Source organism: Pygocentrus nattereri, chromosome 21 (genome assembly GCF_015220715.1).
Source record: "Pygocentrus nattereri isolate fPygNat1 chromosome 21, fPygNat1.pri, whole genome shotgun sequence".
Classification (NCBI taxonomy): Eukaryota; Metazoa; Chordata; class Actinopteri; order Characiformes; family Serrasalmidae; genus Pygocentrus; species Pygocentrus nattereri.
Genome location: NC_051231.1, coordinates 29,210,049 through 29,234,975, shown reverse-complemented (window position 1 = coordinate 29,234,975; position 24,927 = coordinate 29,210,049). Strand labels below are relative to the sequence as shown.

The 24,927-nt window shown below is 40.7% G+C and overlaps 1 protein-coding gene across 6 annotated transcripts in view; it reads right to left on the bottom strand.

Moving 5' to 3' along the window:
- Positions 1 to 24,927, bottom strand: part of tafa1 (TAFA chemokine like family member 1) — a 316,569-nt gene that overhangs the window by 286,817 nt on the left and 4,825 nt on the right. For 5 of the 6 annotated variants that reach the window (XM_017711461.2, XM_017711454.2, XM_017711470.2 and 2 more), the window contains exon 2: positions 17,400 to 17,536. In XM_017711461.2, coding sequence (XP_017566950.1) covers positions 17,400 to 17,523 — 124 coding nt within the window. In that variant the 5' untranslated portion in view covers positions 17,524 to 17,536. Of the gene's footprint in view, positions 1 to 17,399; positions 17,537 to 24,927 lie in introns of those variants that run through there. The other variant, XM_037532283.1, reaches the window with a different exon arrangement.

The window sequence follows — 24,927 nt, the reverse complement described above, 5'->3', positions numbered from 1 at the left end:
AGAATGTCCCTTTGCTTTTTGAATGGAGGAGCTAAAGCTTCTCTAGGAAAAGAACTCTATTAAGAGTGCTGGAATACATTGTACCAGGGAATGAAGATGTCTCAACAAATAGTTGATATCAAGCCATTTTAGATTAACCCTCTACTGGACACCTTATGAGAACAATGAAAAATAAATAAGTAATTAAATTAAATAATACTCAATTCACTTTTCTTGCATTAAATGGACCAGATTGTGTGTGCACAGGTCCATTTGGGGTATGTTGCCTGGTAAGAAATGATATAGGGCTGTGTTCCCTGAGGTGGCGAGACCTGGCTTGTGGCTGACCAAATCCACTCCACTGTCACACAATGTTGCTTCTAGGCAACAAACGTATTTCTACAAATTCTCATAACAAAAAAAAGTGATACTGAAAGTTGAAAAAGAGCATTGAAAGTGCCCCCTAAGAGATCGTATCACCAAGCAGATGCTTTTCATTCACTACTCAAACTCTTCCATTTAGTGTTAACCCTGTCATTGTCTTTACATATGTATAATGTTATTGTAAAGTGAGGAAAATGGGTTTGTTGCCCTGAGGCAACATTGTGCAATAGAAGGTGAACTTCCCAGCAAGCTAGCTGAAACTCTGCAGTTCTGTGGCCAGAGACTGACCGTTGATGATGACTAATGCAAATCACTCATTAACCGATCAGTCTAACTGTACACGAGCAGGGTGGAGCTACAGGGTAGGCGTTTCTAATACAGTGCAATAGAAAAATACAAAAAGAAAAAACTCGCTGGCATTTTGCTACAACCTATCCCAGCAGTCATTGAGCGGAAGGCAGGATACACCCAGGACAGGTTGCCAGTCCATTGCAGGACAAACGGGGTTAAAAAAGACACTTTGAGAATGTGGAGCAGGAGAAGGTATGCAAACACGTTTTAATGCTCCACAGATCGGAAACACTGCTAAAGCACTCTGGAGGAGTTTTGCATGATTCAGCATTTGTGCGTATGTGAAATGCATGTATGAAAGCCTCGCATGCGGTTCTGCATACATACACACGCGCAGACACAAGCGCAGACACACACGCAGACACACACGCAGACACACACGCAGACACACACGCAGACACACACGCAGACACACACGCAGACACACACGCAGACACACACAAACTACCGCCATAAAAAAGGGCACTGTAATAGGATTCTTCAGCTTTTCCACTGGCTGCCTCCACTATCACACGCACATTTAAGAGCACTAATCCATGACAAATTGTCTCTTCTGATCCATGACAAATCGTCTGAGGGCCAGATAGAGAGGAGGAAATTGAGGGAAAAAAGAGAGAGAAGAGAAGGAGAAAGAGGAGAGAGAAATGAGAAAAGAGATGGAGCGAGAGAGAAAGGTAGAGAATGTGAGAGGGAGAGAGAGAGAGAGAGAGAGAGAGAGGGAGGGAGAGAGAGAGAGAGAGAGAGAGAGAGAGAGAGAGAGAGAGAGAGAGAGAGAGAGAGAGAGAGAGAAAGAAACGGAGAGTGAGTGAGAGAAAGAGAGAGATGAAAGTCAAACAAAATGGAAAGAGAAAGGGAAAAGACAGAAACAAAAACCTGAAGAAAGAGACAGAGAAGGAGGGGAGGAAGAAAATTGGAGAAGAAAGAGGTGCAAAAGAGACAAAGATAGAAAAAAGAAAGAAAGGGCTAGAGAAAAAGAGATAGAGGAAAAAGCAAAGGATGGAATGGAAGAGAGAAAGTGTCAGATAAGAAAAAGTAAGAGAAAAGAGAGGAGGAAACAGAAATATATAGAGAGAGACAAAGAGCAAAAGAAAAACAGGGAAAAGGGATAGCAAGAGAGAGAGGGAGAAAGTGGTAAAGAGAGATAGAACTGTCTGATGGGAAGAACCACGAGAGAGAGTGACAGAGAGAGAGAGATGTAGGGAGAGAGGGGGAGAGAGAGTGAAAGAGAGAGAGAGAGAGAGAAAGAGAGAAAGAGAGATGTAGGCAGAGAGGAGGAGAGAGAAAGTGACAGAGAGAGAGATGTAGGGAGAGAGGGGGAGAGAGAGTGACAGAGAGAGAGAGACAGAGAGAGAGAGAGAAAAGAAAGAGAGATAGAGGGAGAAATAGAGGGAGAGAGGGGGGAGAGGGGGAGAGAGAGTGAGAGAGAAAGTGAGATATAGGGAGAGAGGGGGAGAAAGAGAGTGACAGAGAGAGAGAGAGATCTAGGGAGAGGGGTAGAGAGAGAGAGTGACAGAGAGAGAGAGAAAAGAGATAGAGGGAGAAATAGAGGGAGAGGAGGATGGAGAGAGGGGGAAGAGGGGGAGAGAGAGTGAGAGAGAGAGAGATGTAGGGAGAGAGAGGGAGAGAGAGTGAGATGTAGGGAGAGAGGGGAAGAGAGAGAGTGAGAGAGAGAGAGATGTAGGGAGAGAGAGGGAGAGAGAGTGAGATCTAGGGAGAGGGGAGAGAGAGAGAGAGTGACAGAGAGAGAGAGATGTAAGGAGAGAGAGACAGAGAGAGAGTGACAGACAGAGAGAGAGAGAGAGATCTAGGGAGAGGGGGGAGAGAGAGAGAGAGAGAGAGAGAGAGAGAGTGAGAGAGAGAGAGATGTAGGGAGAGAGAGGGAGAGAGAGTGAGATGTAGGGAGAGAGGGGAAGAGAGAGAGTGACAGAGAGAGAGAGAGAGAGAGAGAGAGAGAGAGAGAGATGTAAGGAGAGAGAGACAGAGAGAGAGTGACAGACAGAGAGAGAGAGAGAGAGATCTAGGGAGAGGGGGGGAGAGAGAGAGAGAGAGAGAAAGAGAGAGAGATGTAAGGAGAGAGGGGGAGAGAGAGAGAGAGAGAGAGAGAGAGAGATGTAAGGAGAGAGGGGGAGAGAGAGAGTGACAGACAGAGAGAGAGAGAGATGTAGGGAGAGAGGTGGGAGAGAGGGAGAGAGAGAGAGAGAGAGATGTAGGGAGAGAGGTGGGAGAGAGAGGGAGGGTCTGATCACAATATTGTTATCCACTTTTTTATGAAAGGTTGCATTCATTATCTATTACAGTCTGATTAGCTACACATAGACACACACAGCTCTACTCCTCGTCTTCAACCACAATCAGAGGGAAATGTGTGTGTGTGTGTGTGTGTGTGTGTGTGTGTACATGCATGCGTGTGGGTGTGCTTGTATGTCGGGAGGGTGGGGGTGGGGGGTGCACACGCACACAGGAGGATTTTAAAACAATCCTCTCCAATTCACTCTGAGCTGTTCTAGCTGTTTACTTTTCATCTCAAAGCAATTACACTGAGTCTTTACAAAGAAAGACTGAGTTATGCGAGTTCACGCGTCTGTGTGTGTGTATGCATGTGTGTGCGTGTGTATGTGCGTGTTGGGGGTAAAGTTTTTAAATACACCATCAATTGAACGTAGCAGTTGAAGTGCATCGCTGTTATTGTTAGTTCATGTTATTGCTCATATTAACCATGATTCATTACCATTTAAAATTCCTGTAATCTCCCATTAGCATGTAATGACTTTTGCCTTCCCCTCAACATCTTCTAACTCTTGCACTACTGGGTGTTGACTTCAAAGGGAAATTCCACCAATTTTTCAAAATTCCTGCATATTCAGAGTGGTTTGATGTGAAATAGTTCACTGGCTGTCTACATGCAAAGATGTTTGCCAAGCCGATTAAATACATTCCAATTAGATTAAGACAAAGGTGTTTATATTCTCACTCTACTCAATAAACTGGTGGAAAATCTCACTGCACATGTACACTACACAGAATCAGATCCAGTACTTAGTGTGGACGTCACCATGACAATGAGCATCAGTCCAGTCAGAGTGAGATGAGCAGCAGTGAGCAGTGCTTGTGTTGCTTTAAAATGATGTCAGACTCAGGAAAACGTCCTTCACATGTCCTCATTAAAGAAGGCCGAGAGGAAGATGTCGCGTTCTGAGACACATAAGCTGGACGTCCATCCCACCGCCGCTTAAAGCTGAAGGCATAAACTTCATCTCCTCTGCAGACCAGTTTCTGCTCAACTTCAACGATATAAACTTTCACTATGACGCGACACATGCAGAACATACTTAAACCTTCCGATAGGGAATGTAATCAGATACAGTCGTTTACACGGATATTATTCTTCTATTTACCACTCCACCACACTCTTAGCAAAAACAGATATAGTACTGAAAAAGGGTGTGAGTCATACCAATAGCAGAACCCCTTCTGGTGCCTTAGAGAACCACTTCCAAAAGATTTCTTTAAAAGAACCATAAACAACTGACTTTTAATCATGGAGAAAAAAACATTTAACCATGCAAAGAACCATCTATGCATTCAAATGGTTCTTTGAGGGTTCCTGGATCCATACAGAACAATCGCCTTTACTAAAGAACCTTTGAAGAACCATTTTTAAGAGTGCATGAATTGAGTTTTAGGCCAAAAACAGTTAAACACCATTAAACAAATGTCTAGTAATCTGCTCATCTCTTCAGAGGCATTAAACTCTTCAGACATCTGGTTCCCATCACCACCACTGAGAAGAATTCTGCCACAGTACGTTTATCTAGAACTGAGCATTTCACACCAAACCACTCTGAATAACTTTCTTTGCCTACACTCTTAAAAAAGAGGGTGCTTCGAGGGTTCTTTAATAAAGAAAGTGGTTCTATATAGAACCATGAACACTCAAAGAACCCCTTGCATGATTAAAGGGTTGGTTGGATCATTAATGGTTCTTCTTCAAATTGATGGACAATGTGTTGTATATGGTTCTATATAGGATCTTTTAGAAAAGGGTTCTGTATAACACCATGAAGAGTTCTGCTGCTATGATGTCAAGCTTGTAACAACAGAGGAACTCTTTTTCGTGCTAAATAGAATCCTTTTCAAAAAGGCTGTAGATAGAAACATATACAACGCATTATGCACCAATCTGAAGAACCCTTTCACGATGCAAAGAACCCTTTAATCATGCAAATGGTTCTTTGCGTGTTCATGGTTCTAGTGCTGGGTTTTTTTTTTGTTTTTTTTACTTAAAAACCCTTGAAAAAACATATTTTTTAAGTGTTTCAGGACTTTTGGTGAAATTCCCCTACAGTGAAAATGAATGGTACTAAAAGACTGGAACTGAATTTGTAGTAATACAATTGTAGTGAGATTTCATGAAGCACTGATTCAGAACAGGCTGTTTGTGGCGGACTGGAAATGAGTGGAAATCCTGATCACACCGCTCTCCTTCATCCAATTTGCTCAGAAATGAGATTACAGTCTCCATCCTTTCCTGCAAGCTGCGTTTAATTGAATTCGTTTGCCGTCATCAATTCCCCATCCTAATTAGTTTGCCACAATTAAAAGTGGGTGTGAAATAAATCTGATTAATTCCTCCCCTGCAAAAAAAAATTGGGAAAAAAAGAAACTCTCAAAAACGTCTTTGACGTCAGCATTCGACTCCAAACCTGCTTATTTTTAAAGGCAGGGGGGGGGGGGGGGGGGACGCTCAGCGACACATCACAGGTTTGACGAAGTGAGATTTTTTCTTACACATCCTATGAAATTATCACCTCCGCAGCGCTGCTGTCTGCAAGGTAGTCGTAATATTAACACGCAATTAGCTGCGTTCACCAATCAAAGCATAAAAACAGCCGACACATCGCGCTATATATGACTGCATCAGCGCGCCTGTCTGATAAGTTCATCTGATCTGCAGCTGCAAACGCTGTAAAGACACTGACATGAGATGCCAGAGTGTCTGTACAGGTCATCACCACAACACTCTGAGTGAACACCTTGTGTTTAATCATCATCATCGTTTCATAAACTGGTGTTGTTGGACATAAATGTATAAAATGATTTTAATAAGATGCTAGTGCGCTCGATAACTGAGAAAACCATGTAACATTGTATGTAATATAATATGTATGTGAGTCTGTGTGTATATGTAAGTGTTTCAAGCATAAAGTTCTTAAAAAATTCATATTCAATCAGAATGTCTTTCATTTTAAATGTGGTAATCATATCTCTAGGCAAATTACTAAACTGATAAAACTGCTTTAATAAATAATTACAATATATCATTCATTATGTTGTCCAGCTAATAATACATAGCCATATTAATTATTGCTGTTATTTTACATTTTCGCCCGAATTGGTTCAAAGTCAGAGTTCAAAACAAATGTCAGATGTTTAACTGACTTGGACCCTCTTTACTTTAATTATGCTTTTTTTTATTATTATAAAAGCAAATGACTGAAAACTCCATTGTGTCAGTCACAAAACAACGGCCACTGAAATTTTACCAAATGGTTTGGTGGTGACAGTTTTAGCCCATTTGGAGTATAACTCACACAAGCTTTGAATATCTGTACAAACATAAAATCTTTATATTTTTATAAAATACAAATAAAGCTCAATTAACTATAGAAATGTGTGCTTTCTGTAGTGATAATTCCTAAAGTTACACACTGATTTTCAGACTCTGGGACGCAAATAATGGGATCTCATCTAGTAATGAGGGATGCAGCCTCACTTCCAGCTCTAAAATGTAGGGGTGTGGCTAAAATAAAGCTCCGCCTACAGATTAAAACACTGCTTTGAAAAAAAAATATGGTGAAAATGAAAATATAGATATGTGTAGATAGAGGTGTGTTCAACAACTTTGATTTACAAATACTGATTCATAGCAATTATCACCACAAGAATCTGCAACAAATATAGAATAATAGTTTATTGCTCAATAATAACATTTATTATGTTTTATCATCTTCCTGTTCACAAATTTTTGTAAACAGTGAATAAACCATTGATTTACATTTTGGTGTCTAATTGATAACTTTGAAATTGTACTGAAGCTATAATTCAATAACTGCTGTTATTATGACCAGACAAACGTCTGAAAGCTCACATCAGTGCTTCTGCACTCACTCATACACATTTAGCAACATTTGAGCACAAGTGACCACCTCACAAAGCTGTCAGAAATATGCAAATCTGCGTGAAGCACAGACCTCAGCATCACGGAATGTGTGTGGGATTACTTGGACTGAGAGAAGCAATAAATGCTACCAACTTCTACAGCTGAGCTATGGAGGTGTGGCAAAAATATCCTTGTGTTATTTTGTTTGTTTTGAAGAACTAAAAGTCTCACAAAAAGCGTGGTTATAAAAAAGGTGAGCGCAAAAAATTCTGTGTGTATATATATATATATATATATATATATATATATATATATGCGCACACACACACACACACACACACACACACACACACACACACACACACATACATATATATATATATATATATATATATATATATATATATATATATATATATATATAGAACCAGGTTCATTGCACCACTAAAACATTCTTCAGACTGATGGAGAACGTGCTGTAGATGATTCTATATAGAACCTTTTTGTAAAGTGTTTTATTTAATATCAAAATGGGTTCTTTTGTTGTTATGATGTCAAGGTTTTTACAATAGAAGAACCCTTTTGGGTGCTATATAGAACCCATTTTGAAAAGGTTCGATATAGTACCATTTAGAGCACATTCTCTATCAATCTGAAGAACCCTTTCATGATGCAAAGAACCCTTTAATCATGCAAAGGGTGCTTTGCATTTTCATGGTTCTATAAAGAACCATTTTCTTTATTAAAGGACCCTTGAAGAACCACCTTTTTTAAAAAATGTATGACTTGCACAATACTGTATACAAAACTACTATTATTATTATTATTATTATTATACATTCATTCCCACTCTTTTTTCAAAGGCATTACACATTATATTCCTGCAACAGCCCCTGACAGCACCGCTGATGATGAAGCACAAAATCACTCTGATAAAAAACACATTTTAGCACAAAATCCTGACAGAAGCAGCAACAGGAGTGGAAACAAATGTCCACATGAACTCTATCTCCAGCCTGCCTGCGAAACATCTGAGCCTCATAAGCTCCTTGACCTTGAAAAGCCTCCGACCTGCTGCGACGATCGCGCATGTGTGATATTCGGCACACGATGCATTACTACGGCACTGTTAGAACACTAATGCAAATATATATACATACATCCAGGCATCCTGACCTTGAAGAAAGCCCACTGCATATGCACGCTGTGATAATCATTCATAAGAAGCATTAAGGCAGCCCACCGCTGAGCCGAAGACAATAGACATCGCAGTTAGAGGTTATCAGGGCTGCGTTAATCAGTTTTTCTAAATTTCACTACTGCGCTCTACAACATAAACAGTGCAGATAAAGCTTGACAGATGTGTGCAAGGTCGGCGAAGTGGGTATCGCAAAGTGTTTGTGGGAAACCTGACAAGTGTATCTGAAAAAAGTCATTCCTTTGAAATTCTAGGAGAGTTTTACACCACATTTGCACAAATTTTACACCAGGATTTCAGCATAATTTGTCCATTCAGAGAGGTATTACGATTACATCCAGCCAGTAATATGTAGTCATAGTAATTACTGCCATTATTTTACATATACATATACATGGATCATTCTCCTGAACTGGTTCAAAGTCAGAGTTGAAAACACATTTCAGACTTTTAACCGACTTTAGACTTTAGAATAAAATCTCTTCGCTTTGATTAATTAACCGTATACTTTAATTTTTATTTATTAATAAAGCAAATGACTGGAAACTGCATTTTGTTACTAATGAAACAAATCACTACCGAAACTTTACCAAATGTTTCAGTGGTGACCCTTTTAGCCCATTTTCAGCGTAACTCAAACACAAGCTTTGAACATCTGCACAAACATAAAATCAGATTTTTTTCCCATGAAAATACAAAGACGTTTACTTAACTGCAGAAAACGTGTTTCAGTGAAGACAATTCCTAATGCTCCACTCTGGGTTCAGACTTTGTTACATAAATAATGGGATCTAACTGCTCACAATGAGGTCATCAGGGACAAGGATGCAGTCTCACTTCAAGCTCGAAATCGTAGGGGGCGTGGCTAAGGTGGGACTCCGCCCCCTCGTGACACTTTTTTTTCAGTAGTGACTCAAAAATGTGGTTACAGGTGTAAAAGGCTACTAATATTCTACAGTCTCCACTGACAATATTGGAGTGGCATGGCCAGTTCCTCTATTTCAGCTAGAAACTGAAGACATCTGGGTTTGAGATCAACAGATGAATGAGAATAAAGATCCGAATTTCCAGGACGCCTGTTAAGATGTGGGTTGCTTCACTTTAGAGAAACGAACTAATGTCTTTACAATTGCGCTGATAGGAACCAGAGGTCATAATGACTACAACACAAATATAGCCATTTTATTTATCATCTGAAACCACCAGTGAACCTCCACGTTATCAGGGTTTATATATAAGTTTGTATGCATTTATACATAATACTGATTATGGTAAAGTGGTTTCTTTTGGGACTACAACACCTCGCACAAACTTCTCCTCCATGAACAGATTTTTAAAAACATGTTAAGCCAAAATCTCAGACAGCATGGTTATAACCATTTCAGGTCAAATTGTCTGTGAGGGAGCTTTAAAGATTTTTTGGTTCTTATCACTGTGAACAATGTTGGCTTCTTTCTCTTTTCACATACAATATACACTTATATTCAGAATGTAAATATCTCTCATTGTGCAATATGTTCATAAGTGCAACACAGATCTTATGCAACTCTTTTTTTTTTATTCCTATTCTTATTTTGTTGTAAATAGTCTAGAGATTTAGCTTTAATTTTTATTATTTATAATGTTTATACTGTTTCCCATTTCTATTACTGAGTGCCTTACGTCTATTACTCTGCTGCTGTAATATTGTGAATTTCCCTGCTGTGGGACTAATAAAGGATTATCTTATCTTATCTTGAAGAAGCATTTCACATGAAGTCACCTACCTGCTACCTGCTAATGTGCACCAAATTACTGAAGGAGGTTTCGCAAAGCATTTGGGGTGAAATTATGAAAAATGTGGGGAAAAATCACAAATGGTACAAACAATTTTGGATAAATAACAAACATAAACCTATATATATATTGCTGTTGTCAGAACAAAACCTTGTACTCCAAAAAAAATACTTTACAGGAGAAGGAAAAAAAACATTACTTTTAATGTGAGTCAATGGAACCAGAATTTTTTATAAGTAATTTCTGGCTGTTTCTTTTGGTCCATTCATCATGAAATTTATACCGCAAGTAAAGGACAATAGATATTTTCAAATTATGTCAACAACTGAAAAATTACAAAAAAATGCCCCCCCCCCCAACAACAGCTATATATGGTCTGATATATATATTATACACACCTACATGGTAGGCATGGTCATCACAGCAAAAGGTCAGTATATTCCAATTATTCCCAAATATAAATGCTGATGCCATAAATATACAGTTTTTAGGGGTAAAATGAGTTTTCCACCCAAGAGCTTTCATCAATTTTAACTAAAACGTCTCCATATCTTTTAGCCTACCAAGTTACTATTGCTATTCTCTCACCTGCTAAATTAAACACATAAAGGTGTTCCCTAATCGAGGAAATAAGGGACAGCAACATTCAGCGGTAACAAAATGACAACTAAAGGACATTATGTATCATGGTCATGTCGTAAACTCATAGCTAATCCTTGGACAACTGTGGCTCCTTTAAGGGTTTTATTGGCTAAAGTAATAGCAGAAGGAAAGTGTCCTCAAAAAAATCCCGCAGTTCCATCTCCTGACCCAGCCGAACTGTACCCATACCATTAGAGGTTGTATTTGTGTGTGTGAGTGTGAGTGTGTGTGTGTGTGAGAGAGAGAGAGAGAGAGAGAGAGAGAGAGAGAGGCAGTGACTGCAGTCTAGCATTGTGTCATGTCACATTCGGCTCATCTGTCAATGTAGTGGATTATTTCTTGAGAGAGCAGAATGGGCTGACTGGAATGAGAGCGCCATCAATCTGGGCTGAGTGCAGGCACAGGGGAGCCACCGGGCGCAAAGCATCATGGGAAAGCAGAGCGGAGCCGGTGAGTGAGCAGGTGATGGAGCAGTGGAGCGACTCAACTCTCCACACTCGACACAGACCATCCTCGACTGTGTGTGTGTGTGTGTGTGAGAGAGAGAGAGAGAGAGAGAGAGAGAGAGGAAAGGAGACAAAGAAGGAGCAGGAAAGGGGGACACAGAGAGAGGAGGGTGAGACAGAAACAAGACTGAGACTGAATAAAAGAGAGAAAGAGAGAGAAATAGTAAGAGGTGGAGAGCAAGAGGTGTAGAGAGACAAAGAAACAAATAGAGAGAAAAAGAGAAATGTGTAGAGAGAAAGAAAGAGAGAAAGGTGGAAAGAGAGAGAGGTGTAGAGATACAGAGAAATAAAGAGAGAGAGAGAGAGAGAGAGAGAGAAGAGAGATGGGAAAGAGAGGTAAGAGGATTCCTGCAGTATTGTGCGGTGCGTGAACAGTGTTTAGGATTACACATGTTCAGAGTAAAACAGCTCAAATCACACACCCACACCCACACCCACACACACACACACACACACACACACACTGTATAAATCTACCTGTGAGTCTCTACAGCAGTCCACCAGGGCATGGACAACACCAACGATGCATAAATGTGTTAGTTCATAAGATATTCATGGCAGCCATGGGGCACTCTGGACAGTGGACAGGGTCAAGGGCAGTGATATTACCTGCAGTGGACAGCGGCTCAACTGTCTACTCTGAACGCACTGCTGCAGCGCAGTAGCTTTGTAACTGCTCTGAGGTCAGTCGTTCTGCAGTTACATCAAATTATGAATATTTCAGGGATGTAACAGAGTGCCGTCTTTTAATATCGTGCCGCCACGCTATCACTGACATTGATATGAAGTGTATGCGTCTTTTTTTTTTTCCCTTTCTTCCACAGTTAAATAAATGATGACACATATTCATAATGCATCACGCTCAGCTCCCGCTTAGCTGAGCCCGTTTTTTAATCCCGGATCCTGCTTTAATAGAGTGTGATTGCGTGATGAAAGAGGCGTGTGTGAAAAGAAAGAAACAAGAAAGCAAACACGTTTTCTGATATTAGATTTCCCTTTCGCTCTCATCCTCTGTCTTTCTCTGGGCTGAAAAGCCTATTTTTATCTCAAAGCCTGCCTAATGAAACTAGAGCTGCTCCTAAAATTATAAAATCAATTCTAATTCAGACATTCTTCATAGCTTTTCGAATTTCCAGAAAGTAGACGTGCCTGGATCGGTTCTTTCAACTGATATCGACGTCCAGGTCTACAGACTAATGCAGCCATTAGTAAAAACATGATTTTATTTCATACGAGGCGAGTTCATGAACCGGCGCTGGGCGAAAGGAGAGGCGACACGTAGGAAAAGTCATTTTTCTTATAGGACTAAAACCAGTGAGTGAACCTTTGACCAGCTGTGCGTGAAAGGCTGGTTATTTCTGAAGCTTGTAATTGAATAGTCTAGCGCTGATCAACTGTTAATTAGCAAACCGCTTTCCATTGTGATTTGGCTCCGAACAAAAGGTCACATATTAGTTTTCTTAGTTGTAGCAGAATCATTAGAGCAAGGATGATCATGACCTTTACTGTAATAACCTGTATGACAAAAAAAGTGAGGCTTTCTCAACCTGTGGGCCACAGACAAGCAGTGGGTCATGCAGCACCCTCTACTGGTCCGTGAGCCTGTTTTTAGAGTGAGGCAGTCGTTTGTAGTGGGCCGGTGACGTCACCAAGTCATAAAAAACAGAAGTGGGCCCAACAATAAAAAACAGTGAATGAACATTTCCAAGTTATAACCATTATAAACATAAACAGAGGCCTAAAATACAAACACCACAGTCATTTAACATCATCAGTTTGAGACCACGCAGCACAGACAGTTAGCCAGAGACGGAGAGGCTTCTCACGGCGCCGTCTCATACCTGGTTCAGTGCGGACCTATCAAACTTGTTCCTTTATTCCGCTTCGTTTTGACAGTGTGGTCACTTCATTCACATTCCAGGTGGCATCAACCCACTGAACCGGTCCGCTTCTAACCGAACCCTGCTCAGTTCACTGCTGGTGGGAATGCAATTTATGATGAAACGAGGGAATCTGTCAGCAGAGCCTATTGTCTTCTTCTAGCAACATGTCGGTACTGTACTCTCAGCACAATCTGCCTGTTTTAATTTAATGTCTGACTCTTTACAGACTCTCACTGCTCTCATAGCGTTCCTGCAGCTCAAGCTGCAGCTGATAAAAATGACAGACGAGCCATTAAAGTCATAGTGAAGAAATGTGTTACATGATTACATTGAATAGTTTTATATATATGTATATAAACCTTGTATCTCCAAAATAGTAATTTTACAGGAGAAGGAAAAAACGTACCTTACTTTTAATGTAAGTCAATGGAACTGGAGTTTTTTAAAAGTGATTTTGGGTTGTTTATTTTGGTCCATTCATCATGAAATTTACACCCAGTGTAAAGCAAAACAGCCGTTTTCAAATCATGCCAAAAACTGAAAAACAACAAAAAACGGAGATACAAGGTTTTGTTCCGACAGCAGCGATAATCATACCATAAATGTGTCGTGACAGGTATTATATGCCGCCAGATTTTGTGCAGTAATATAACAGTGTCATGTTATCATTACTGGTAATAGTCATGACACATACCATAAAGTTTGATGTCATCAAAATATCATTATGGCAAACATATAACATCTGCAACACCTAAACAACAAGCTGGAATACCACGGTAACCTTATAGCAGCAGCATAGCAACCACCTGGAATAACTATGTAAATCCTATGGAGTTTTTAGACAAAAATGAACAGTGTTCTGCAACAGCTTCAAGCTGGCTTTGTCAAGTCAACTTAAAGTTCGTTCACAAACTTTCCCATTCTAGTTATTTTTTTTGTTTTTATATAAGCTAAAATAGAAAACTTGTAGCATTTCGGTGCAGAGTTAATGCTGTGTATAACTGCAGATCCGCCTGTGCTGCTATCATAAACAGGGCTCAAGCAATTCAACTCTGCCATCCAAACTAACTGTTGTATAAATATTATTAATGACAAAGAAAACATCTACGCACTCCATTCATCCTCTTTACTCCTTCAAAGCCTCTAGAAAAGTGTTTTCCTTCCTCGTATGCGATGGCATCTAATGTCTGTGGAAAGAGCGATGATTTCTTTTTGTTTTTAAACAGACCCCATCCATAATTCACAGGACACTTTCTGTAGGCTGTGCTCTCACTTATACATCTTTGGTACCACGCTCTGCTGGGCCTGATGAAAACATGCGAGGAAAAGGTTTAAAAATTCATCCTCCCTCTTTTTGCCATCGTTTATCACCCAGTGTTCTGCCCACAGAGCACTAACAAGTTCACAGTAGCAGCCAGGCCCTTCCCCTCTTTTGTTTGGCTCATATATATATATATATATATATATATATATATATATATATATATATATATATATATATATATACATACATACATACATACATATCAGGCATAATGAGCACCTCCTTGTTTCTACACTTATTGTCCATTTTATCAGCTCCACTTACTGTATAGTTGCACTTTGTAGTTCTACAGTTACAGACTGTAGTCCATCTGCTTCTCTGATACTTTGTTAGCCCCCCTTTACCCTGTTCTTCAGTGGTCAGGACCCCCATGGACCCTCATGGAGCAGGTACTATTTGGGTGGTGGATCATTCTTAGCACTGCGGTAACGCTGACATGGTGGTGGTGGTGTGTTTTTGTGTGTTGTGCTGGTCTGAGTGGATCAGACACAGCAGTGCTGCTGGTGTTTTTGAACACCTCAGTGTCTCTGCTGGACTGAAAATAGTCCACCAACCAAAAATATCCAACCAACAGCGTCCTGTGGGCAGCGTCCTGTGACCCCTGATGAAGGACTAGAGGATGACCAACACAAACTGCGCAGCAGCAGATGAGCTGTCGGCTCTGAATTCACATCTACGAGGTGGACTGACGAGGTAGGAGTGTCTAATAGAGTGGACAGAGAGTGGACACAGTGTTTAAAAACTCCAGCAGCACTGCTGAAAAAGCACATGACTCCCAGTTAGAAAGACGTTTTATTGTAAATAGTTGTTACTGAGTGGACATTGTTAGTGTAGCATGCTGGGTGTGGTGGGCTATATGTGGGATGTGTATCTACCCACCCCATGAGTCATGCGCCCCTCTGTTACCCCAGGCTGGGCATGTTTGTCTGCCAGGGTGGTGTATATATTAAAATTCCTGCTGCATAGAGACTGTGTGTGGGTGCAGCGCATGCCCCAGGAAACTCTGAACGAACTCTTTGTGGGTCCACGAGATGGTCTGGACCTTCAAATGGGGGGCTGTGTGGCATTCTGCTATTGGTTCCTTTGGCCATGGATGCATGGAGCCTCCTGGGAAAACACTGGGCTCCTGCAGAGAGACTTTTAGTTGTAAATAGTTGTTACTGAGCGGATATTATTAATGTGGCCTGCTGGGTTGTTAAATCGGTTCTGGGAGGGTGGGCTATATGTGGGTGTGTGTTTACCCTCCCCATGTGTCATGTCTCCCTGCATTACCCCTTAGCGCTGGCCGTTGTGCTCCACTACTGCTGGTTCAATAAAAGAGCCTTTCCTGAAAATGCTGTTTCCTGCATCTCCTTGTTTACATCATAATATAAATACTTTTTTTTTGCAAATATTGTTTTGTGTACATATTTGTTTAAATATTTGAATCAAGTAAATTCAGTGTATTAAGGGCACTAAAAGCATTAAAAGACCAAATAATGGCCCAGATCTCAATAGCCATATATATATGTGTGTGTGTGTGTGTGTGTGTGTGTGTGTGTGTGTGTATATACTCACTGTTGTTGGAACAAAAACCTTGTATTTCCAAAATGGTAACTTTACAGGAGAAGGAAAAACCTACCTAACTTTTAATGTAAGTCAGTTGATCCAGAACTTTTTCCAAGTCATTTTGGGCTTTTTCTTTTGGTCCATTCATCATAAAATTAACACACAATAGGTATTTTCAAATTTTCCATCCATTCCAATAATTAAAAGTCACTTCCTTTGAAGTGTCTATCACTCATCTTCCATGCTGATAAACTGCTCTGAATGTTTGTGTGTCACTTAGAGCTCCAGGACTGGTGTAGCGGGGAGGAGAGAGAGAGACCCACCTCGCCGACTCGGGCCCTCTGGCCCCCCACACTGAAACTGGAGCTGCGCTTAATTGCCGAATGCTTACAAAGAGCCAACGAGAAGCATAATTGTCATTTCCACCAGAGCCTGGGTGATCAAAGCAGCTGGCATTCAGAGCGTACTGATGGGGGAGTTTAGCCCGGAGCGCACAGTCTCCACACGCACACGCGCACACAAGAACACACACATATGCACACACTCCCACTCGGGTTGTTCAGCTAGACTCGGAAGGTTGGCTGAAACTCACTTCCCCAATGCTTAACACGTCACCTGAGAAAACGAGCGATAGCGAAACATGGCAACAGACAAAAACAGCTGCTAACGAGACAACAGATGTACCACTCACAGCCATTCGTTCCATTCCACATACATAACCATCACATACACAAAAACACATAGGGAGAGTTCAGAAGACGCCTTTTTCAAACTCTCTCGAGCGTGATTGTCTTCATTCTTATCTATGGAACGTTGTTAATCAGTGCGTTTCAGTTGAAAAGATGTGAACATTGCGCTGCCCGCCACAAAAAGTGCCATACATCATCCACAGCTGACCAGTCAATATTGGCCATTGGTCGATATGCAGCCTCTCCGTTACTCCGTATTACACATGACAACTTAAAAATGTTTACCGGTCCTCTTGGTCTATTGTATTCTTTCAAATCTTGTCCCTACTTGTCCATTTTTGTAGATAATGGTCAAAGTGTACAGCTAGTTTTTTAAGGCCTCTTTCAGTCTTTTGTGCTGATTTTATACATTGAAATAATGTGGAAATGTACACATTCGTTTTCAAAGCAGCAAAAGCATTAAAAGACCAGAGAATGGCCCAAATCCAATAGCACACGCATTCATGTTATCACTGTCCCATCACCTCAGCCAAAGATTATCACGCTATATATAAACTAGATCTAAAAACGACCTTGCTCAGAGCTAAAGAACCTCCACCCAGAGCTAAAGAACCACTTTTAAAATAAAAAATAAAAAAAAGCATTGACAACAATAACAGCAGACCAGGCAAGCTGAGGCAAACGTAAACATAGGGAAACGTCCATACACTTGTCATCTCCATAACGGACCGCCACCAGAGAAAAGTACCCAGCAGATCTTAAAAGACACCTCAAACCATGCTGTTGATTTGCTCAGTGGGCAGACACTCGAGCAGAAAATAGAGCTTGCTTGCGGAGCGAGAGAGTGTAGACATAAAGAAAATAGACACCGCAGGAGAGAGACAGACGCAGAGGAAATAAGACACCACGCAGAAATGCAGCGGGTGGAGTGTACAGAACGTCTGAAGGGTTCCACTCACCGAGGATCTGGATGGCGTTCCGGCCGGGCCGGGGGACGTGGTGCTGCTGGATGGTCTCGTACAGAGTGGCCTGGCAGAGCACTAGGCAGCTAACAGCTATCCACAAACACAGATACCACGACATGGCAGGAGACAGGCTGCAGGGAGACAAAACCGCAGTTTAAACAAGGATAGAAGAAACACCAAATATATACAATAGTTTTCAACCACTGTTGGCTTATGCCTCATACTGTATTATACACTGTTTGGAGACACTCTCTAATGAGAGATTCCAGCCTCATTATGGACGCGTGTTCAATTGTGCGTAGTATAATCTCCATAGAAAAGCACTAAACAATAGAATGAGACACTCTGGAGCCACCACATGAGCCTAAGGTCACAATAACCAACGCTGAGTATCAGCTAGAAGGATGCAAATTCCACCCATTTGACTGTGGAGCAGTGGAACTGTGTTCTCTTGAGTGATGGAGGTCAATACCTTTGGGAGTAGCTGGAGCGACAGAACTAACTATCCAACAATATTAGCTGACCTCTCTAATTCTCTTGCAGCTGAATGCAAGCAGATCCTCACAGCAGTGTTCCACCATTTTAGAGGCTGTTACTGCAGCAAAGGGGGGGTGCTCTATTCATACCCCTAATTTCAAAAGAACTGTTTACAAGCATGTGTGTCTACAAACTTTTGGACATATTACATGGGTGGGTAGAGAGATGGATGGATGGATGGATGGATGGATGAATGGATGGATGGAGGGATGGACGGATGGACGAATGAATCAGATGGTTGTTTGAGAGGGTGGATGAATAGGTGGATAGATAGGCAGATGGGTGAATGGGTAGATAAGTGGTTGGATGGGTGGGTAGGTGGTTGGATGGTTGGATGGGTGGATGGATGTGTGGATGGATGGGCGGGTGACTGGGTGGTTGAATGGGTGGGGGAATGGGTGGGTGAAATGGGTAGATACTGGAAAAATCGTTAACTCCAGTAACATTCATATTTTGAATAACTATAAACGGAATATTTTATGGTGAATATGGTGATTTTGTGACTTTTGAGAACTCAGAAATACCAGTAAGTGATGCTAACTGGGTCAAACCTACACTCTATCCAACATTTGCATTGGCTATTCTTGTAAGTTTTAAAGCAAACTTACAAACGGCAGTGTAAATGGGCCAGAACGCTGTTTCAGGAGTAAAATTCACGTAGGAATGGCATTATGGCTCAGATCCCAAAATTTAGCTAATGATTTTTATAGCAAAGCGTCTGTTGAAGGCAACTCAAGCTCAGCCCATTTAGCCAATGGAAAGTCTTGCTGCGGCAGGATCCAGTCTAAAATATTCACTATAATTTAGTATAGTAATTGAACACCTAGCCTGTTATTGTGAGCCATTCATGTTCATTTCAAGCCAGTTACAGCCAGCTAAATATGAACACATTTAATGTAAAAAAAATGATAATAATAACTGGACATTGAACATTTTGATGCAAGCATTTGCTCTGTAGCCTTGTCGAAGAAAAGGATGTTTGGATCCCTGCATGTCTTGTTGCTAGTTACCATAGTGTCAGTGACGATGCCATTTTAGGAGGTGTTTTCCTATAGTGTTATTATTTTCATTTTCAGAAGGTTCACCTCTTAGGTATAAAAATAATTAATTAAATAACTAATTTATCAAATTTGGTGATGTTTTCGATCATCCGACGAGCCAGATTTTGTTCTATTTTCCAAACTGTTCATAACAAATGGTCTTCAGAGAAATGGCATCACCTCTATTTAAGCAAAACAACATGAAATAAGTTCAAGGAGGTTTAAGTTCCAGATTTTTCTTCAGGTTTGGAGATCCCTGGTGTTTAATTAAAGCATGGGAATGACATGGACAGTCCGTATGGCAGTTGCTGTGTAAAAACTGATGTCATCAGCTACATAGGCCTCAAACGTAAACTGCTGACCACTGACACAGAGCACTGTAGTGTGGTGTTGGGAGTCTACGTTGGTTTCATTGGGAACACACCTGACCACTTAGAGCAGCTCTGTGTTTGTGTTCGTTCTGGTTAAATGTAGCAAATAAAGCTTGAAGGCTTGATATAATTAGGCCTAAGAGAGTGAAGACGAAACCAGATTATCATTAAGACATTAGAACTCACTCTAGTGTTTTCCAACGGTTGCTGGCTGGATCGTTGCACCCCACTCAGTGTATCCCCTCTGGCTTTCAGAGGAATATCTTCATAACACTCATTTACAGATAACAACAGTCTTCTGTGGGCCTTCTCTGCAAACTGCACACAGCTTTGCGCTGATTAAACACCTCAACTGTGCTCTGCGCTCCATAACATGTGCTTCAAGTGCTAAATAAGACTCAGCTCTAAAATAAATAAATAAATAAATAAAATCACAGCAGAGCTGACTCTTTCAGTCGAATGTGTTTTTCCAGCTCAAATCTGGCCTATTGCTCATGCTGAACTCAACTGGTGAGCGAAATTAGATTGAGCACAACATCAGGGGGGCGTTAGCAATGATATGATGTTCTTGAACAGCTACTGGAGCCTACATAATGAAAAATAATATTGCTTTTTATTTGTAACTTAAAAAAGGAGGCCTAGTAACCTGGGTGGCTTAAAATAGCTGTCGCTGAAGCTCGAGTGGTGGGCTAAGCCAAGTGCATGCTACACAATTTTAGTACGGATTTCCAGTCATAGACTGGAGAAGATCCTCAAAAACAGACTGTTTCTTCTGCTTAACTCCGGCTTGGAGACTCTGGGTACTAAGGTGCTACACGGTTTCAGGCACCAATCGGATGCAATCAAAAGTGTGAACAATTCAGGTTTAAGACCACGTCATGAAGCTGGCGTAGACTTTTTCTTTGGACCTTTCTCAAGAACATATTCAAGAAGAAGCTGTTCAAGAAGATAATGCTGAAAGAGGCCCAGTGTTTGAATTCTCAGGGCTGGAGAAGATACAGAGCAAAACGTGCAGTCATGTGGCCACAGTAGTAGTCCATGTTATCATTTCACGAGCTCTGTTTTCCTCGTCTTCACCACTGTAGAATGTTTTGGTGGGAAGGAACGTCATTTATCAACACTGCAATCTCTTCATCACTGAGCATTTTTTCTTCTGTCTCCAGTTTCTTGACGGCTCCAGCATACACAAGGCCGTTTCACGTCGTGCCTAAGAACTCCTTTTCCTGTGATGCAATCACAGTAATGCATGGCCTTGAGAGCCTTATGGCTTTTATGAAATGGCAGAATAATGATAAAGATATAAAATATGATAAAATACACGTTTTTTTTTTTTTCAGTTAAGAATTTGAGTTGTTATTTATAAATCAAAATAAACAAGTATTCCACCAAGACATGTAGTACCTTTGGAGGATGGTTTTCCTGCCAAGCAACCATGGACTGTCAATGTGGAGAAGAACGTTCGTTCATTCTTCCGCTAACATGTCGCTGTTGTCGGAACAAAACCTCGTATCTCCAAAACGAGAACTTTACAGGAGAAGGAAAAAACATACTCCGCTTTTAATGTAAGTCAATGGAACCAGACGTCTTTCCAAGTCATTTTGGTTCATTTATTTTGGTCCATTCATCATTAAATTTACAGACAACATACAGGACGACAAGTTCTTTCAAATAATCTCAAAACCTGAAAAATGACAAAAATGGAGATACGAGGTTTCATTCCAGCTGTCCTTTCATACAGTTTTTAACTTTTTGTTTTATAATTATGAAAATATTATAACTGTTTAATGCAAAACCTTTGCTTTATATGTCCTTTTTAGCCACCAAACTACCACCGCAAGTCTCTCGTAGCAAAAAGTTAATGCCGCCCTTTCCCCCTATGCTGGGAATCTCAAATGGCTCCCTGATCCCTACATACTGCACCACGTAGGGATTTAAATACTGGTTCCTGCACCCTGACTCAGCCACATCAATACTTGACAAATGGTGTATTATTTGGCTGTAGAAGCTTTGTAGAATTTTCAAACTTACATAGCCTGCATTATTTAGGAAGTACAGAGCCTTTGAGATTCAGTCTGGGTTTGAGCTTAAGTGAGATCCAACTGAAAAAAATGCACATTTGAAGTGTGTAAGCCATTCAGGGGACATTCTTTAGACTTTTATACTGTCATTTTACAGGGAATAAGAATAAGTATTTAATCCAAGCCAAATACATTAATGATGGAGTTGTGTAGCCTGTATGTATGCTAGGTTTTAGCCTGTTAGCTTGCTGACCAGCCTAGTTCTAGACAGGAAAATCAGGTGCCAGCCGCTCAGTTTAAACAAAAAAGTACAGTACTCACTGCATCAGTACAGTAAATATGAGATCAGTGAGAGTTCCTAGAGAAATTCACATCTTTAGTTCAGTTGCACATAAACATCCATCCTTTTTCAACATCAGCAGATCGAAGCACAACACATTGACCATCTTGAGATCTTTGCTACGACTCAAAAGCCAACAAGTGGGATTATTAAGCTCTTTGTTCTCAGGAGAAATATCTGAGCAGCAGCAGAGACTAGTCTCCTTTGTCCTTCCTCATCAGATCTCATCGAGTGTTTTCACATGCGCTGAATAATCCGATCATAATCGGATTTTTGCAGTTATCGGATTATTCCAATGGTCATGTGAACATTTCTTAGATCAGAGTAAGGTCTAGAAGTCTGATTAAGAAAACCGATAAAGAGAGCTTGATTTCTGCTCAGTGATCAGACTTCTCAGTGCATGAGACTCTTACTCTGATTTCTTTCGGATTTCTCGGCCTGCGCATGTGCGAGACAGACCGCGGTACCGAAAATAAGCGAGCAGCTTCATCGCGAGACGCAGCAAAACACTTTTGGAGCGACGCTGAAACCAAATACATTCTTGACGAAATGAAGGGTTTAAATATTCTTCATCTTCTAGATGATGCATGTTCACGTTTTCAGCTAAAGTTGCACGATGTTGTTTTAAAAGATGCCGCAGCACGACGTTGTGCTACATTTATGTCACGTCTTCCTCTGTGAGTTTACTGGCTGGTTGCAAAGCAGCAATCTGATTACTGTCTGACTCGTGTGGATCCAGAGTTCCCCATTATGTGATGACTCAAGTGCACGTGAACTGGATTCCTGACAAAATCTGAGTTTCTGCAGTTAGAGGATTATTACATGCACATAAACACACTCAGTGATTTTTAAAGTGATCTCAAATTACATATACAGTCATATGCAAATGACACATTTTTGAGAGAACACTAACTGGTTCACTAAATGGTATTTTTGGAATAATTTTGCATAATTTCTATCTATTTCTATTGGAAAAAAACATATAAATATAAGACAAATATACAATAAGCCATAACTTTAGCACAGGCTACATTTTATGTCACATTCAGTAAATAAACAGTCATTCTACAGTAAACCCTCCAGAAGCGTGTTAACTTATTTTTAAATCAACAAAACATCATTGGAGTAGGGGTGCCCAAACTTTTGCATACAGCTGTAATAAGGAGATCTCCTTCTGAATTAAAAAGATTAAAAATAGATTATGTTCTGCTCTTTTTTCTTCACAAATGAGTGCAGAAACAACTACAGCAAGTTTCTCCAACTCCAGTTTGGCAAGCGAGAGACACTTCTCACATTTATTTTCGGAGACAGCGGGACTTTCAGGTGCACTTCATCACAGATCTCTGAGTGGAAGATGATATAGTTTGTGAGCACCACTGGCCCAAAAAAAAGGGGGGCAGACTTTTACACCAAATCTCCTATGCCAGTGATATCACATTGTCACTGTAGGCTAAAACAGAGCGACTGTGTGACTGAAGACGCAGCAATACACACCGAGTTGTTGGAGAACCTGTGTGGCAGCGCTCAGCAGCCTAACTGCCGACCCCACGGCCTGTTACTGCTATCAACATTGCATGATTGCTGTCTATCTACGCTACAAAATGTCCTCATTTGGAGCGCTGGTTTGTTAAAAAGGGCTGCGTCTGGAGAGAGATCAGTCAGTTACCACACTGCAGAATGGATTTCTGTGCTGTAATCTGACTAATAGCTCAATCAGAATAGAATATGCTCTCTACACCTCTATCGGACTAGACTAGTATGACTGAAGCCATTCAGAATGCAGTTCCTAACCAACTGAACGAGATGGGCAAACCTGTAGATTATCCGTTAAATATAAGAGTAATAACCATATAAACACGTGTATCTGATTAAACTACCTATCGAAAAGCTTAAGTATATTCTGCTCACGTCACAATGAAAGTTTATACCATTCAACATGGCACAGCAGAAACTGGTCTACAGAGGAGACGAAGTTCATGCTCGTGGTGGGACGGACATCCAGCTTATGTGTCTCAGAACACAATGTTTTCCTCTCGGCCTTCTTTAATAAGGACACGTGAAGGACGTTTTCCTTATTCTGACATTTTAAAGCAGTTAAAAACACAAGCACTGCTCACTGCTGCTCATCTCACTCTGACTGGACTCATGTGATGGATATTGTCATGAAAACATCTACACTAAGTTGTACTCTATGCATGCATGCATGTCATTTTGGATCAGATTACATGGAGTTTGCATGTAAACAGAGATTTTCCATCAGATGGTTGAGCAGAGTGAGCATAAACACCTCAGTCTTAATCTATAATCGGGATGTTTTGATTGTCAGATTGTCAAAAATCTTTGCATACCAACAGAGCCAGTGAGAATTACTGTTTCATTTCTTTAAAGCAGTGTTGTGCTTCTCCATGAAGAACAGCCTACATTTTAGGAAGGTCGTGGCTTAAGGTTTGAGAACTGTGCAGCGCTACTGTCTACTGTTTCAATATTAATGGCTGTTTAATCTGAGCAGTTTGAGCGAATCGAGGAATTTGACTCTTGTGCGTCAGGAACAATGAGTCTGATTGGCTACTCTTGTTACCCACAGGAATGAAGTTCATCACATTTGCACTAAATGTGCACCAAATTCAACAGAACCCTGATGCCCTGACCTACCCTACCTTTACACATTACAACACTTATTTATGATCATTCAGACCACCTTCAGAGGTCATAAGGGACACATAAGGGACAAATTTGCTTACACTAAAGTATCCCAGTGAGTCTCCAACAGCAGCAACTTACCACCTAATGCCACTGCACTGTCAAAAAATGGGCCAAATCTGGGCTGGAGGTTAGGGAACCAGCCTTGTGATGCCTTGTGAGGCCGCCGGTTCGATTCCCTTGGCCGACAGTACGTGACTGAAGTACCCTTGAGCAAGGCACCTAACCACCAACTGCATTCACATGGCTCTGAAAACATATTTGAGTAACATTAACAGGGCATTGCAGCCTAAAATGAATATCGATGTTGTCGGAACAAAATCTTGTCTCTCCAAAATGGTAACTTTACCAGAGAAGGAAAAAATGCACTTTACTTTTACTATAAGTCACGTTTTCCAAGTCATTTTGTTGCCGTTTCTTTTCATCCGATCATTATGAAATTTACAAACAATGTAAAGAACAACAGATGTTTGCATATTATGTAAAAAACTTAAAAATGGCATGTATGGAGATACG